The sequence below is a fragment of the Cordyceps fumosorosea genome, assembly GCF_001636725.1.
Source record: "Cordyceps fumosorosea ARSEF 2679 chromosome Unknown scaffold_59, whole genome shotgun sequence".
NCBI lineage: Eukaryota > Fungi > Ascomycota > Sordariomycetes > Hypocreales > Cordycipitaceae > Cordyceps > Cordyceps fumosorosea.
In genome coordinates, this window is record NW_017387359.1 from 50,770 (window position 1) to 66,904 (window position 16,135).

Genomic DNA, 16,135 nt, shown 5'->3' on the forward strand with positions numbered 1-16,135 from the left:
AACAAGCCGCAGCTCCGTGACGACTTCATGCCGGCTTGTTTGAAGCGCTCGCGGCGGAAGAGCATTGCGGCAGCGAATCTCCAAAACGCGGCTGAAGACGATTGCCGATTCCTCGAGAGGTCGGTCATCGAGGCCGTACGGGACAACATGGCATTTCTTCACGAGTGAAGAAGGTACGTCGACGCTGGAAAAGCGCCTCCCAGAAGACGAAGACGGGTACGGCGCTCGATTCGCGTACAAGGCGTGGGCCGCGGTCCTCTCCGCGGCCGAGTACGTATTCGAACACGATTCGCCGCTTCCATGCAAGGCCAGCGCAGCTCATGAGAGCGTCGACGAGAAAGAAAGGGGCCTGAGAACGATGGAGCAGTCTATACAGCAGGCCATCCGAGCGAACGGGTGGGTTGCGAGCCACCAGACGCTTGGTGGGAAAGAGGCGTTGCAGCGACTCTCGGCGGATATTAGCGAGACGATACGGCGCTGGTGCTTCAAATGGAGGCAAAGGAGCACGGGGGAGCAGAGATCCTGTTGAACGGCATGCAGAGCGATGCATTTGCATACGCCCCCCGGGGCACAAAAACAAAGCTGTAAAACAGCACAGGTGACTCTCTGCTGACGGAAGCCACCTGCAGCAAAAACTGCCAATTGAGAAGAAGAAGCAGTTCTATCTCGATTGGCGCGCAGCTGCTGCTATAGGAGGATGTTTAGGTCAAGAAGCTGGCACGGTGAACCCCTGGTGAGAACGTGGGCAGGCCCCCGGACATGCCCCGTCACGCTAACCGAAACCGCGGCACGTTTATCCGTAGAGTTTTAGCTAGCACGTCTCTTTGCTTACACTGGAGCTACACCATAGACGTTAAATGAAAAGCAAAGCAAAGCGGTGCTTTTGCATACTCCGTGCGTACAACTTGTTATAATACGCGCTGTATTTGGTAAAAAAAAAAAAATAGTGCAATAAAATAGGAAGAGTGGCGAAAAATTGAAAAACCATCCTATTTTGCCTATAAACAGTAGCATAGTTGGCCGTAACAAGAAAACGACGTCTAAACGAAAATAAAGAAAACGCGGGATAATAGATTTCAATTTCAGACAAGGTAACTTGCAAACAGAGAAAAAACCATATATGGAAAAATTTCAATACGTCCTCTTTTCAAATTTCTTATGGGCAATGCTTGAAGGGCCCGTGGTTGAAGCTGACTGTGGCGGGGGTCGACGGCAGCCGAGACAACAGCCGACAGGGGTAAGGAAAAAAAGATATTCTTTACAACGAAGTAAGCCCTGTAGAAAGGTCTCACTTTAATCAAAGTTGAAATGATATGATCCACAGGATGGCATAGCTGACTGCCATCGCGCGTAGGGCTATCCAGAACGATCGGGGGAGTAGTGTAGGCCGAAGCCGGGAGAGCATCGCGAAAGTAGATGACACTCCTGACACGGTCGCTTAGTCTGGAATAAGCAATACCGCGAATACTCGCATACAATGTCCGTTTCGCGTGGAACCACGCGCCTCTTGCCTATCTTCATTGATGACACGCGAGGATGCACTAGCAAAGATTCGGGAGAGGAGGGAAGGGACGCGCAGAAGTATTGTGCAAGCGACTGCGGTACCGTCAAAGAGGCTGGTGCCAACCGTCGCGAAGCGGGATTTCAGTGCTACGTCGGGCAAGGCGCTACTCAGCAAGACGACACCGAAAACCATTTCCAAAACAGCCACAACGACGATGCGAACCAGGCCGGCAGCTACGCCAGCCACGAAGCCTGTGAGCACGCCAACGAGGAGGGCCGCGAGCAGGACATGATAAAAAAAGCGTTAGGGGGATTGATACCCACGAAAGAGCATCAATTTTGATGTTCTGAGTCGGTTTTTTCTTTTTTTTTTCTGGTTTTTTTCGTCCTCTTTTTACTTGCATTGAAGCCTGGGAATTTCTTTTGAGGGATTCCAGTAATAATGATTCATGAATGTTGGTGCTGCTCTCTTTCCAGGGCAGGATATGACGTACGGAACGACACGAAAAAGTGGGGGCATAGCAGGAGAAGTACGTACTGTCTAGGCAGCAAAACCCATTTCATTTTCGCTTTTCCATCAACTTCTTCGTCCGCTTGGGAACAGCTTCGTCTCATCCATCACGCTTTGAATAGTTGAAGCCGCTTTGAATATGCAGTCCCTGCTTAACCTGTCCAACGAAATTCTTGGTGACATAATTGTCCTTGCACTTGGACTTAATGACACGCGCCTGCCGTTTCGTTATCGTCGCGGTATCCTATATATGGACTTCCGATGTCGCAAATATGGAAACTATAAGAACTTTTGGTGGTTGCTACATACCTGCAGAAGACTCAGGGAATGCACCTTTGACCAGATGCTACAACGAGCCAACTTTGAGATTCACGAAACTGCAGGCCTCCAGCTGCTTGTCGCTGATTTTCGCCGAAATGGCTTCTTGTCTCGACTGAAAAATCTCGAGTTTCATTTTTCGGCTGAAAAGTACTACGGAATCTGGGGAAATGGCAGTGACTTGGGGAGTCTCGCAGCTCTCACCGACGTTGCGGTCATCCTCTCCCAGCTTCCAGCGGGCTTGCGGCGGCTAGAAATGAATTTCACGGCGGATGAAACTTACTTGGACTTTGGTGTGCCTTTGTCGTCGCTTATACAGGCTTTGCATCGTTTCCAAGAGCTTGAAGAACTCCTCTGGTACTGTGATTTGAGTTTGTTCGATTTTGAATGGTACCCAGCAGCACCGCCCTTTCGTCAGTGGGCTACCGTTGCCGACTGCTACAAACTCTTAACAAACCCCGACTACGTCAAAGATATCCCAAGAGACCATTTCCAGGATATTCCGTTTACGATACCACGGGATGTACCGGCGTTTCCAGCGTTGAGCAGACTGACACTTACCAGCACCATTGTGCTTCTTCCTCATCAAATGGCGGAAGCACTGTCCGCGCAGCAGTTACCATCGCTCACCTGTCTGCATTTCTTAAACATCAGGTGGCCTTATGATCCCGACGATATGGATCCAATAGAATGGCCTATTGCTCGGCGGTGCTTTGCCAGAATGAATGCACTGAACGAATTTCGCTGGGAAGCACACGACGTGACAACTCCATTCCAGAGCTTGGCAGGTCGACCAGAGTATCACATTCCCCCTACAGCAGAGACATTGGCAGCCATTAGGGACTTTCACGGGAGTTCCTTAAAGAACCTCACAATCAACTACCAGGACTACCCCTACTTCGGAGACGAATCTCGAGGCTCGCGCTACGTCAATATCGACGGCATCGACTGGGTCAAATTTACAGGAGAAATGACCGCGTTAGAGCGCATCTATGTTGTCTTCAATGATAGTCGTCCAAATTTTACCAAAGGCTACACCAGAGAAACGTTTTCTGGTTATGAACGTAACTGCGTTGGCTGACTTGCGGCTTTTAAGGACATTCTTATTGATGAACCTATCCTGCGTCTTCATGATTTTAATTTTGAGTTACATCTACGTCCTTCAGCCGAAGTCGCCCTCAAATACCTGATTCCACGGCAAAGATATCCCCGTCAAGCCTCTTCCCGAGTGCCAAACACCGCTTTTACAGCCTCAGTCAGACCCGTGTTGACCAATGCTGACGGATGTGGCTACCAGAACTCCGGGGGGATTATTGCAAGACATACCATCATATGATAGTTTGGCTTCGTCTGCTACGCAAGCCCGGTTTGTCACACAAAGCCATCCAGCTGCCGGCGTGTCTTCGAATAGGTCTCAATGATTCACAAGATATATTCAAGATTGACTTAACCATTTGAACGCACAGGCTAAAAGATTGAAGCTCAGTGTGCTCTCATTAATTTGCTGACAAACATCTTGAGCGCTGCGCGATGTTAGGCGGGTTCCGGTATCGATGCATTCGCTTTACTGACCTTCTGCCAGCGGCTGCCAATCTGAGGCTCCACATCCTGCGATTCTGTCGCACAAGCCCCAGCGTCCGGCTTGTAGTCCTGCCGCTGGTAGTCTTGCTGCATGTCTTGCGGCATACAGTCTTACGGTTCGGAGTCTTGCGGCTTGTGCGCCGAGCCGACACTACCGGTGATTGGGAGAGCTTGCTGGCACAGTCTCGTCCTTGCGTAATTGGTTGTGTGCTTTCTTGATTTGCTTCGCTGATGTCATGATATGATGAAGAGCAAAGAGAAAAGGGAAAAGAAAAGAGGCGGCTCGTGGTTTGATATAAGGCCACAGTTAGGATTCGTGAAAGGCAGCTCCAATGTTGCGGCCATCAGTTTTTCCGGGCCTACACGAACAGCTTGCCGATAACGCCCAGATTCGGACTTGTAAATTAGTCACGACAACCTAGCGCACTTGAAAGACACCACTCAGATGAGGTCTTCAGTTAAGAATAGTGCAGCTTCATCATCTAACTTGCATGTCTGCGGCTCTACGCGCGTCGAGTTTGTCTGCAAGTTTGCTACGAATTCGATAAGCCAAAAAGCTAAAAAGTGCCCAGAATACAAAACCAACACCGGCGGCGGCGTAATAACCCTGCAAGCTAATGTTGCCGAGCAATTTTAAGAAAAAACAGAGGCCTATCGCGAAGAGCTCTATGAACCAAAGAAAAGCCGACGCATACTGGGTTCTAATCTTTAGATATATTGGTGCAAGGTCATCGAATGGTGCGGGCTAATAAGTATTGGGAGATACTTCGCGAGCCTTGCTTGAACTAGTGGTAGGCCACCAACTGGCATTGACGACTGGTGGCCCCATGCGACACGGCTCGTTCATTTGATCAGTCAGTCATTTGGGACTGGTCGAATTCCAGCCAATCATTCAATAATTGCCTGGTACGCAACATGCTACGTATTTCGGCGCCCAGAGGGTGCCATACAAACGACTGTGGCCTCTTGTGACTCGGTAGTCCAGGCAGGCAGTAATTGATGATTGCGAATATCAGCACGGGGGCTGATTATGGTTTTTGCGGCCGTTGGGTAGCTTCGCTCTTGATACATGTCACCAATCATCCTCTTGTCCGCGAGGGGTCTCATCATGGACACATCTGGTATTGCTTTCCTTTGTCGAGCCGGAGACGCCAAAGACCACAGAGACGTTACCGATACGGAGATGTGTGGAAGTATTCCCATGATCGGCACAACCACGAGCCCGACAGAATCCAGTCCCATGCGTGGCTGCGCGGGGCAATCACAAACATGCATGCGATCGGCTACAAGACGGTCCGCTGAATCACTCTGCCACGTCACTCCTTTTTCGGACCTTTTCGTTCCCCTCCGTCGCTTCTGCTTCTCAGTCGTCAAAGACGCGGTGCTCTACTGAAAACCATCCTGCGCTACATCATGGCACAGATCCCATATAGCACGTAAGTTTACGAGATGGTAACAGCGTCAGTGCTTTAGCCGAGAGCTAATGTATCAAGCAAACAGAATCCTGGTTACCAAGCCCTTTCGCTTTCTTGTTGGGCCAAAAAAGCAGGAATTTTACATCCATACTTCGCTGCTTGCCTCCCAGTCTCCAACGCTCGATACTCTCGTATATGGGCAGATGAAGGAGGCGGTTAATGGCTGTACGGTTTGGGAAGATGTCTCCGAGGATACTTTTATCTGATTTGGCCAGTATGTTTATACGGACTATGATGGTGCCGCCCCCTTCGAGCCACCCGCTTCACCGACGCCACCGGCGACCGAGGAACCAGTTGAGGGAAGCGACGCCTCTCCTGCTGTCGAGGTGCCGCCCGCAGAAGAGAACATTCCGGATTACGAATTTTTGGGGGTCAAAAAGCTGAACAAGAGTAAGAAGAAGAAGGCTGTTTCGGAGTGGGATTGGGGAGTTTCCCCCCCGCAGAGAGCAGAACAAGCATGGGAGCACTTCACCACAACAGCACGTACCTACGTGCTCCTCCCACCCCATCCCCTACTCTGGAGAATCTCAACAACAAAACAAAGGAATATGCAGAAGTATTCCTTTCGCATGCACGAGTCCATGTGATGGCTGAGGTGAACACGCAATATTTTGAAATGGATAATATAGCTGGATGTTCAGTCACTCAGGCAAGAACGCGGAGTGGACAGCGAGCATGTTGGGAACGCTTGCCCTTGCATAATGGTGCCATGTCGCCGTACACCCCCAGTTTGCACCTTAAATTGGCAAAATAACGGTACCGGTACTGTAACGCGAAAGAAATACAGAGCAACATCAAAACAGGGACATGGCGGAACCCGAGCGACGATTCCGTGAGGCAGAGCAACGGATCCACGAACTAGAGAGGGGAGAGAAACTCACAGGAGCAACGAATCCACGACCTATAGACGGGAAAAATCTCATAAGGAATACCTCTAGAATGCAACAAGACTGAAGAGCAGCGAAGAGGCTTATTTAGCCAAGTCTACCAAGCACTACTGGGCCAGAGGAGCCTGCCACAGCTGCGGGGAAGCGTCCGCAGACTAAGGCCAAGAAGAAAGCAGACCATTTCAGTGCTTCCAAGCGACGTACCAATACTGCTGGTGGGATGACTTTGGAAAGTATGTTAAATCCATCATTTGCTTCGACGCCTGAATAGGACTAAGGCGCGCTGTGCTTGCCTGCCAAAACGCCCACGGTTGCTGTTTCGGCCTAGACTGGCTATACAACTGCGTTTCTCTATATTAAGGGAGCCCAGCCGCCTGTAGGTCGCGGTGAAGTGACCATGAGTGGATGTTGTTGTCTTTGTCTTCTGCTCGTTTGTCCTCGTTTGTCGACTTATAATGTCCCAGCTGGTCGTGACGCCCCTGCAGGATCCTGACCACGCCACTCAATACACAGCGCAGGGAGCAAAACGATCCCGGGTGACAGGCGATAATGTGCCTGCCATGCCCCACCACCGCCTCACTTGTAGCATGTTTCTGGGTGAGGGAAGCGAGTGAGAAACATCGTGTATGCGTGTGCGCCGCACGGAGCCGTCGTTTCTGTTGCCGGTGGAAGTCCTGCAACAGGGTGTTGAAGTTGGCTGGTGCCACTTTGTTGGAGAGGTGTGCTCCGAGGAGGGTGCTGCCACACTTAGCACCGGAGACGAGAGCTTGAACAGGCTACAAGGTCACTCGCTGTGAGTAAATGTACCACCCAACTACTGGCTGGACCGGCTCGCCTCGACCCTGAAAAGGTCTGGGGCGCCGACGCCAGCGAGTTCCGCCCAGAGCGCTGGCTCGACAGCACCGCAGAAGCGGTGCGCTTGAGATTGCTCGGCGACAGACGATTCACCATGCTCGGCAGCTCCGTGTGGTCCATCCGAACATCATGCACGAATTGTGGCAGGAGGAGAGTTGTGACATCATTCTGATACCATGATCGGAAGCTTCCTACTGGTGATGGAAGAGATGCGCTGATCTGGGACGGCGGCAGGTTTGATGATATTCGATAGGCTAAACTGCTTCCTGCTAAGAGACTGCTGGTAGAGGCCTGTGTGCAGGGCATCGACGCTGCAGCGGTAGTCGAGGCCAGTTGAGTTTGACATAACCATTGACTTCACCATCCATTTATATCTTCCCAGATAGTTACCTGATATACGTTATATAGTATGCTCAGTATATCTACTCCTCTAGCTTATTTTCATGGCAGCTCCTCTGTCGCGCAGCCAATACGCCATATACAATCTCGCTATGAATTTTTGAAGGCCGTCAACGGCGCCTCATAGTCCCCCAGTCTCACCACTGAACCCGTCGTGGCCTTCCCTTCCAACGCGCACACTGTCAAAGCCGGCCGTAGATTGACTTATGGTTGTCGTCCTCAGGTGGGGTTTCTTTGCCATAATTGCACCGTATCTTTTTCCTACCAGGAGTCCGCCTATCACGGGCCTCTTCAAAAGAGCCAAGCCCATAGCCCGCACACCGTATTTCATAGTCCGATCGGTTTCTCTAGAAGAGTCGGCCTCGTAGTTCACACTGAAAGGTGAACCCGCGATGGAATCGGGAGGGCCCAGGAGATCCGATATCTTGATACTGGGCAATCGGCCTTCAGGTTTGGGCGATTGAACACGCGGTGTACTGCACAACAGGTTGTAGGGTTGTTGAACAGTTGTTGGCTGTTGAACAGCTGACGGTTGTGGAATAGCTGACGGTTGACGAAAGCCCGGCTGTGGAACGACAGTCCACGGTCGGTGAACATTCGGAGGTTGACAATGGATGGTATTTACGGGGACCTCAAGCTGATTAAACTTCTTTCAATGCTCTACCATTGCGTTGAACTCATAAAGCATCTCCTGACAACGCAGGTTTCCCGGGAACTTGTGATTGCATTTGTCAGTTGGTAATGACAGGTCGCTTAGCCGTGACTTACTGTTTCAAAGACCTTTTGACGAACTGCTTCCTCAAGAATGTGTGGCACTTTCGTTATGGTTGCAGAGTCTGATAGATTTTTATTCTCTTGTAGAAAGCCAGCGATAAACGCAGCGGTAACCATAACAGCTTGATGATATTGCGAAATGAGCGGCCGCATACATGGCTTTATTGACAAGCACCTTCGAAAGACAGGGAGCTTCGCCGCAATAGTGAGTAGCCGTTGGCTCAAAAAAATCGCCTTCTCCATATCTTCCGATCGAACCTGTTCATCTTGATGGGGAACGGACGGATTGAATTGGGTGCGGAAAACCATTTGCCATATGTGGGAAGGTGTTTTAGGCACACTCCTCGACGTACTACCCGTGTAGTACGCCCTTCGAGTGTCTGGGAAATTCCTACTCATATTGCTTACTCGTAGGAAGTGTCTTTGTAGCAAGGGTACCCTTCTTTATTTATAACTGCCTAGTTTACGCTGATTCATCAGAAGGCTGCGGATGTCTCTTGCATTATCGTCTTCGTAGTTTCACGGCTAAGGCAGCACCATACCATCCACACGCCACAGTAAAGGAACCATTGATACAGCTCCGCCGCATCACTGCGAGTGGCGAGACATGGTCTCGATTTTTCGCCAAGTCGCACTGTTCATGCGGCGAGGCAGATAGCCATGCTAGGGGTACAAGTGGCGATGGTGGTGTTGAAGGCTCTCGTGTCTACTCAGCCGGAATAATAAAAGGCGAGAGCACCGACTGCGCCGCCCTGCCTGTGACGTCGTACTCGGTATATATAGAGGGGGGGGGGAGAGATAGAGGATGTCAACTGGGCTAGATAGTGTTTTTAAAGAGAGAAAAATGGCCAAGGTCCTTCTACGACTTTGAAAAATTATGACTCTGGCGGGAATACTTAGCAGGACATTTGGGAAATTAAGTCGCTTCTCTGTTCTATCGGCTACTCACTTAAGGCCCAAGTGAGGCTATATGTGGTGTCTATCACGCTTGCACTTTGTCCCTCATCCCCGTTCCTTGCGGCAACCATCATGGTTCACCTTCCTGCAACTGCCTTTTACAAAGTTTGTACCCTTTGCGGACCTTCTCAATAATGCCTTCGCTGAGGACAAGTGCAGAAGTCAGTCATCGACGCCAAGATTATCGCCTTCGCCGTTTTCCATGTGCCGACCGACGTGCGTTGCCCATCCGTCCCAGGCAGTCGGGCCGTCAAAAGTATCCACACAGCCGGGTTTCGGGCAGCTAGATTGCTGCGCTGGAAGCCCTCGCGTCACCAGGCAATTCTGCGTGCCCTTAAAGTTGCCCTTCGATTCTGACTGTTGTTGATCATTGTTCCCTTTGGTGAGGTTTACAGGAACGTGCATGCGCCGAAGGTGCTGCGTGAATAGATCCTTCCAATTAAACTCGATATCCTTTCCATCTGTGGTAGTGTGAACATTGAATGTTAGGCTTTCCAAGTATACGTCTTATCCTAGCGCCCTCGGATCCCGTACCACTATCTGGCATAGGTATTGACTCTGAATGAGTCAAATTTCGGAATCCATGGTGTGAAGCCGGCGTAGCAGCGGGCAAAGCGATGCGTTGGGGAGAATTGTTGGCAGTAGCGTCGCTGGTTCGATGACAGACATGGCGAAGGGCGTTCAGCTGCTCAGCAGCTTCCTGCCTTTCCACAGACTCTATGACTTCAAGCTGCTCCAGTCCCTTGACTGCCACTGACCGATAAAATTCAGCGATTGGCCTCGTTTTTCTATTAGGCCGTTCATCTTCAGCCGCCTCAGGAGCCGTCGTTGTCGCAGTGCTCGTTTCAGTACTGCGGTGAAGATGACAGGTACTCTAACCATCTTGTTGTTCTGTAGATGAGGACGGGCGTCAATCCTCGGGTCGTTATTTGGAGGCTGGAGTCTATTAGCTCCGGCACAAGGACATATCTGATGCATTTCATGGCGGAAACCTTCGCACCACGTTGTAATGTTGATACTGACGTGGCAGCCGTGCTGCTAGTATCCTCATTGAGTAAAGAATTGATTGCCACCATGATGAGTGTTTGCAATAGACGCCTGATGGAATAAGGCGGAAGAATAAAGCATGTTCCGCGAGAGACACGGGAAGCACGCGAAGCACGGGAAATTCATCAAGTCAAGAAAAGAGGCCCAAATTGGTCAGTTGGTGGCGAGGCAACGGCAAGACTGCTTATTCTGACCAGAGGCTGCAGCTCTCGGGGCAGGAGGCCGGTACGACGCTGCACTGGGAGGAGGGGTGCTATGTCTCAACACTACCACCGAGCACCTACAAGCCACAGTAATGGGGTGCGTTAAGGAAAGCACGGTGGACATTAGTTAGCTGACCCATGCAAGACCAGGCTTGCACTCGAGGTGCGAATGGCGTGGCTCTACTCCACGCGGCCAGACATCATGCCCTCATTTCCGCAACACGATCCCGCCAAGCCCCCCTCCCCCGCGCCTCTTCCCCTAGATAACTACCTTTGAGGGAGTCTCGCGCCGCGAACTAGTACCTTGAAGTAATGCTAGTTTGATATGCATGCGAGAGCAGAGCTTCCGGGTGCTCTGTCGCTTTATGGCACTGCAAACAGGCTAAGCCACTCCGTGCGTGCTCACACTGTCCGCGCAGGTGACAGACGGAAACGGTTCCTGCATCGCTGGAGCAATAGCTCATTACTTGCATGGATATCTCGCAAGGCTTATCACCCACCAGGATACCGGACTATGTGTTTCGCGTCTGCCCTAGTGCTCGAAATCCTTCTGTACTAGCTATTGCCTAGTTTCCAAGGCCCTGCGCCGAAAATAGACACTGGAAGCATGTAGGTAACTGAACACTACATCATGGGTCCCTAGGTCGCAAACGTTGATATGTACCCCAAGACCATTGGAAACTCCCGTCTCACATGCTGCCGTGTGAGGTAGAACCACGGACAGTATAAAAGGGTGCTAGCTGCCCGTCTTTGCATTTTCCAACCCTGCTTCCTTCATCTTCTTTCCGCGTCCAGCAGTCTCCCGATGCCTCTCTTTACCATGGCACCTGCCAACACGCGCGCGAGACCTTTCAGGTCCCAGAGACTCACACGCGAAAAGTACACAAACTCCGAACACGACGAGCCCAAAAGCAATGAGTCCGCGAACCCAGAGCGCGAAAATCTCTCTGGACCCATGGAAATCATCATCCCCGACGATGATGATTCATCCGATGATGATGGTTCAACCCAGATGAACTCGGACAACAGCGACTGCTTGAGGTCAAAGGAATTGATTCCTAACGCTAGTCGGTTCAATATCAGCAAAGGCGCTTTGAGACAGTACTAACTAAACTGTAGCAAGTTCCTGCCGATTTCAATCTGGAGGAGATGAAACCATGGACGATTCTGCGACCTATGCGCGCACTGCTTACGACCTAAATGGCAAACCTTCTTTCGTTGGCAACGAGCAGCTACAGGCACACAATGCTGGTCATCCAATCTTGACGCCAGGTGGAACAATTGAAATACCTGACTCAGAGGGACCCGACGACGAGGACCCTGGAAGCACGCAAACCAGAAATGCAGAGACCAACGCCGACACCAACGCCGACACCAATGAAGGCACCAAGGAAGGCACCAATGCAGACATGCACGCGGACCCCGCTCCATACAATGGAGCCAATACGTCTCGCAGAAGCAAGATTTCCAGAAAGCGCAAGGCATCAGCGTGCACAGGTGGAAAACGCGACGCACCTGCCAAGAGGCGCAAGGTTTTCAAAGATTTAAGCCAAGAGGTACGCGTTCCTGGAGCAGATCCCTTGAGAGAAGAGCGGGCGGAGAAACGAGAGTTTCGGGTTGATTTGGCTTTCCGTGACCACCCACCCATTATTGAGGCTCCAACTCAAGCCGACGCAAGATCCAACGCGACCCAAGAAGTGCAGTCGCCGACACCAACGGGTGCAAAATATACTACTTCAACAAAGTCTTCTCCATTTCTGTTAAGCGGCGCTGAAATCCTGTCCATAATTCCAAGAGACGAGTGCATCGAAATTGAGGTTGATGGCTGCTGGAGGATGCAATTCGTTGACAAGCCATTGTCTTCCACAACATATCGTGGTTCATACACAGTCCGCGTAACGTCGATTGAGCGGCTGAAACTTGCAGGACCTGCTGGCAAAGGCGTTTTTTGGCTGTGTCAATCTTACTGCCGAGCTGGATGACTTGCGTCCCCAGCTTTGCTAATGTCTGCTCTGCTTTCATAGTCCCCATTACCGGAGCGAGCGCCAGAAAAGCCTCGTTGTGACAGCGCTCACCGATGCCACCTCCAACAGCGGCGGCCTTCCACCAAATGGCATTTCTACTATCGGACTGCAACAGAAGTTGATAGCTCAGTAGTTATTAATACGGAGATCATTATAGTGCTTAGTAACTCAACGAAGATACCCAATAAAGAGCGAAACAGTTTCGATTTCGGCCACTGTATAAGTAGCTACGCGAATTAATTGCATCATGGGAGAACTTCATTCGTTACTCGAGGTGTCACACCCTGGAGCCCCTCACAGCAAAAACAGGCCACGATATTGCAGCCGGATCGGGTAGTGGATCTGAGAAGACGGATGGCTGCCAAGGTTCTGCATAGTGTACTGGCGCATCAGCTGCTCAAAGTAGGGGAGGCGGTCGCCGCAACACCAGGGCGAGGGTATGTCCTGGGTAGGAACCATGAAAGAGACGGGCCAAGCCATGACCTGGCCAGGCCGACGACATCGACTGCGCGGACATCCAGAATTTCCTGGACAGACCGGTGAGGCAGCACTCCTTGGCCGACAGGCAAACGGCCTGACTCTGACTGCGACAGAACACGTTTGTGAAGTAGTATGACTGGAGACACTGCCCTGTCTGCGACGACGCGGACAATCTTCTGTATACGCCATGCGGTAGGCAGCCCCGAATGCGTAACCGGTTCCAGGCCGCTGACGATGCAGGCCACGTCGTTTGCAGCAGTTGTTGGGGCAGGTGAAAAGTAGAAAGGAAGTGCCCAACGTGCCGAGCCACCGCGGCAACCGTTGACGCGGTACCTGACGCTGTGCATCGAACGCCGCTTCTGCACCGCTCGTGGCGGAGCACATGTAGCTGCGAGCTTTCCACAAGTCAACACCTTGACGCTTTTGACACATAGAGGGCGAAAACCAAGAGATATGATTGTAATGAGTCCTTTCTGTTTTTCTCTTGCGGAGAAAGTCGAGCACAAACTAATAGCTTGTATTTCGTCCAGCCGTTTCTAGCATCTCTGGGACCGATGAAAGAGCTCAGCTACCTACGTCTCGAGTACTGTGTGCCTACAGGAAAACACGGCGCATACGAGGGCCTGGAGCCCCGCACTGGGCAAGCTGCTGGAGGCTCCCTGCTCTACATGTTGTTTACGATGCTCCCCAGCCTTCGTCATATTGTTTTTTTCTGCTGCTGCCACAGTGTGCGAACTTGTGCCATGCCTATGAGGGCAAGATCCAGTAGGGATCCGGTGTAGAGCTATGACAGCAAATAGCGCGAAAAAAAAACCAAAACACCCCAACGGAGAATGGGAAAACAACAAGAGCCGCACGATGGTACGACTTGGCTCTTGCAGAGACCCGTGGCTCCTGTCTCACGGCGAACGAGTGTGAGCGACATGGCATAGCCCTGCATCTGTCGGCACGACTTCGACAACTACGCACGCTTCGTCGTGATGAGGTGGCTACGCGTTCTCAGTAAGACAGAGACACTTGTATTCTTTTCTTTAGCTAATTGGATAGTCTCAATTGTCGCAGCCCTGCCAGCACATGGCAGCTTGGAGTGCGCCACCTCTTCAGGTCACGAGAGGTATACACCCGCCGGATCATGACCCGTCGTATGGTTACGGACCTCCAGCCTTTGCGGTCCCGGACACGGATCTCTTGTTCTCTTGTGATCCTATTCGAGCACCCTGGACATCGTGGTGTCACGCCGCTTCGGTGAAAGAGCGAACGCAGACGCTGCGGGCTGAGAATGCGGAGGCAGCAGGGCAACTCTACCACCGACGGCGTAAGGGAGGACCCTGTGGAGTCAGTTCCTCGAGTCAGCAAAAGGAAGCACCAGAATAGACGTCTGTTGTTGCCATACCAAATTCCAAAGCCATTCTCGTGGAGTCAATGATTACCATATGCAGCTATTTGGAGCCCGAGAGCAAACGTGCAAGATATAACGGGCGCTCCTGGAGAGCAAAAGGCTTCGACAAGCTAGCCTTCAATTTGGGATGACGAGTCTACTTATAGCGCTAACACTTTGTACTTAGCTCACGAGACGGACATTCGAAGGCGGCTGAGATGGGCCGACCCGTGTCCACGTTGCCCATGATTGCAGAACATGCACAATACACAGAGCATATGCAATACGCAAAGCTGATCACTATGACCCGCTGCCGTGCCACCTTGGTCAAGATGAAACGGCGACCGAAAAAGCTGAGGAAGCCCCGGTGGCCAAGCCTACACCATCGGCGACGACGTGAGCACGACATAAGCGGGTACGACAAAGCAGTTGGCCGTGGTAGCGAAACCCCCAACACGCAAGACAAAGAGGGGAAGTATATGTATGTCCTGTCCCATCCGCTGCATGCCGACCATGGCGAGGGTAAAACAAAGAGCTCGCGCAATCGCAGGCGGCAACGCTTCCGGGCAGCGAGCCAGAGTGGTGCTGCCTACCACGACAGGCCAGATCAAGCGTGCCAAGAGAGTCAAGCCAGGGGTCGCAGCGCTCAGGGAAATCAGAAAAGCCCAGAGGCAAACGGGGCTTGTCATTCCTAGGCTTTCGTTCCAAAGGCTTGTGCGAAGTACCTAGTCTGATATGAGTGCTGTAGCCAGTACTGTGCTGATGAAAAAGTTGGGACAGATCAAAGAGATCTGTGCAGACAAACACGGAAGCCAAATGAGATTTCAAAGCACCGCTCTCGGGGCGCTACAGGAGAGTACCGAGCAATATGTCATCGGGGTGCTGGAGGAGGCCAACCTGTGCGCCATCCACGCCAAGCGCGTCACGCTGATGCCGGTGAGTCCCTACGCAACGGGCCAACAGTATTGGGACGAGTCTCACTGTGGCGTTTTACCCTGGACAGAAAGATATTCAGTTGGCTCTGCGCATTCGGCAGCCAGCCACGCAGGCCTGGACATCCTGGTGGCGAGCGCCTGACCCCCCCAAGGGAACAGAACACCGGAAAAAACAGAACGATGGTGACGGCATGCCTGTTTTCCGTCCACCGAGGTCTGTCAGTCCTAGGCCTGTTGGTCTCAGGCCTGTCGGTCCTGGCTCTGTCGGCCCTGGGCAAGTCAGTTCCGGACCTGTTGCCGATGCCTGGGCTGCCGTCGAGGCGCCCGCTGTGTATTTTTTCGACGAAGATTTTTTCGACGAAGCAGCCTGGACTCATGATTTGGACTGTGGCGAATAATACGACATTGATGGACTGGGATGCTAACGTCCCTCAGCGGGCTGACCGAAGGCGATCCCTCCAGCAAGCCAACGCTTTCCCCACTCCAGATGAGTAGGTTTACCTTGCAGCTTGGATGACCTGTTTTGGAAAGCCTGTCACTTTGCTTTTCGCGTCCTTACCTGTAACACACCTCTGTGGGCCTTGAGTGTTGAGGTGACGCACTCCACGACGGCGGGTGCGGTACGCCGAGCCATTTTACATCGTCATCCATGTTCGCGCCGTCTGGCGAGCGCCCGTAACGGCCTCGACCCTGACGCGCGGCGTACAGCTCCGGGTGCGAATCCCGGGGCCGAGGGAGGATGTTGGTGGGATCGTTGGTACTGGTCGTAGGGGATCAGTTCTAGATCTTTGCCAGCATGACACAACTG

The 16,135-nt window shown here is 51.9% G+C and overlaps 4 protein-coding genes across 4 annotated transcripts; all 4 read left to right on the forward strand.

Moving 5' to 3' along the window:
* Positions 1 to 1,477: 1,477 nt before the first annotated feature.
* Positions 1,478 to 1,846, forward strand: ISF_09625 (hypothetical protein; the record flags this gene model as incomplete). The annotated part of the gene is made up of 1 exon (XM_018853226.1): positions 1,478 to 1,846. One exon carries the CDS (start codon positions 1,478 to 1,480, stop codon positions 1,844 to 1,846), a length of 369 nt encoding a protein of 122 aa, XP_018699593.1.
* Positions 1,847 to 11,330: 9,484 nt separating this feature from the next.
* On the forward strand, positions 11,331 to 11,618 carry ISF_09626 (hypothetical protein; the record flags this gene model as incomplete). The annotated part of the gene is made up of 1 exon (XM_018853227.1): positions 11,331 to 11,618. The coding sequence occupies one exon, from the start codon at positions 11,331 to 11,333 to the stop codon at positions 11,616 to 11,618; it is 288 nt and encodes a 95-aa protein (XP_018699594.1).
* A 49-nt stretch (positions 11,619 to 11,667) lies between these two features.
* Positions 11,668 to 12,492, forward strand: ISF_09627 (hypothetical protein; the record flags this gene model as incomplete). Its single annotated transcript, XM_018853228.1, has 1 exon — positions 11,668 to 12,492. The coding sequence occupies one exon, from the start codon at positions 11,668 to 11,670 to the stop codon at positions 12,490 to 12,492; it is 825 nt and encodes a 274-aa protein (XP_018699595.1).
* Positions 12,493 to 14,293: 1,801 nt separating this feature from the next.
* ISF_09628 (histone H3) lies at positions 14,294 to 15,725 on the forward strand (the record flags this gene model as incomplete). Its single annotated transcript, XM_018853229.1, has 4 exons — positions 14,294 to 14,349; positions 14,580 to 15,016; positions 15,141 to 15,328; positions 15,408 to 15,725. 4 exons carry the CDS (start codon positions 14,294 to 14,296, stop codon positions 15,723 to 15,725), a joined length of 999 nt encoding a protein of 332 aa, XP_018699596.1.
* Between the last annotated feature and the right edge of the window lie 410 nt (positions 15,726 to 16,135).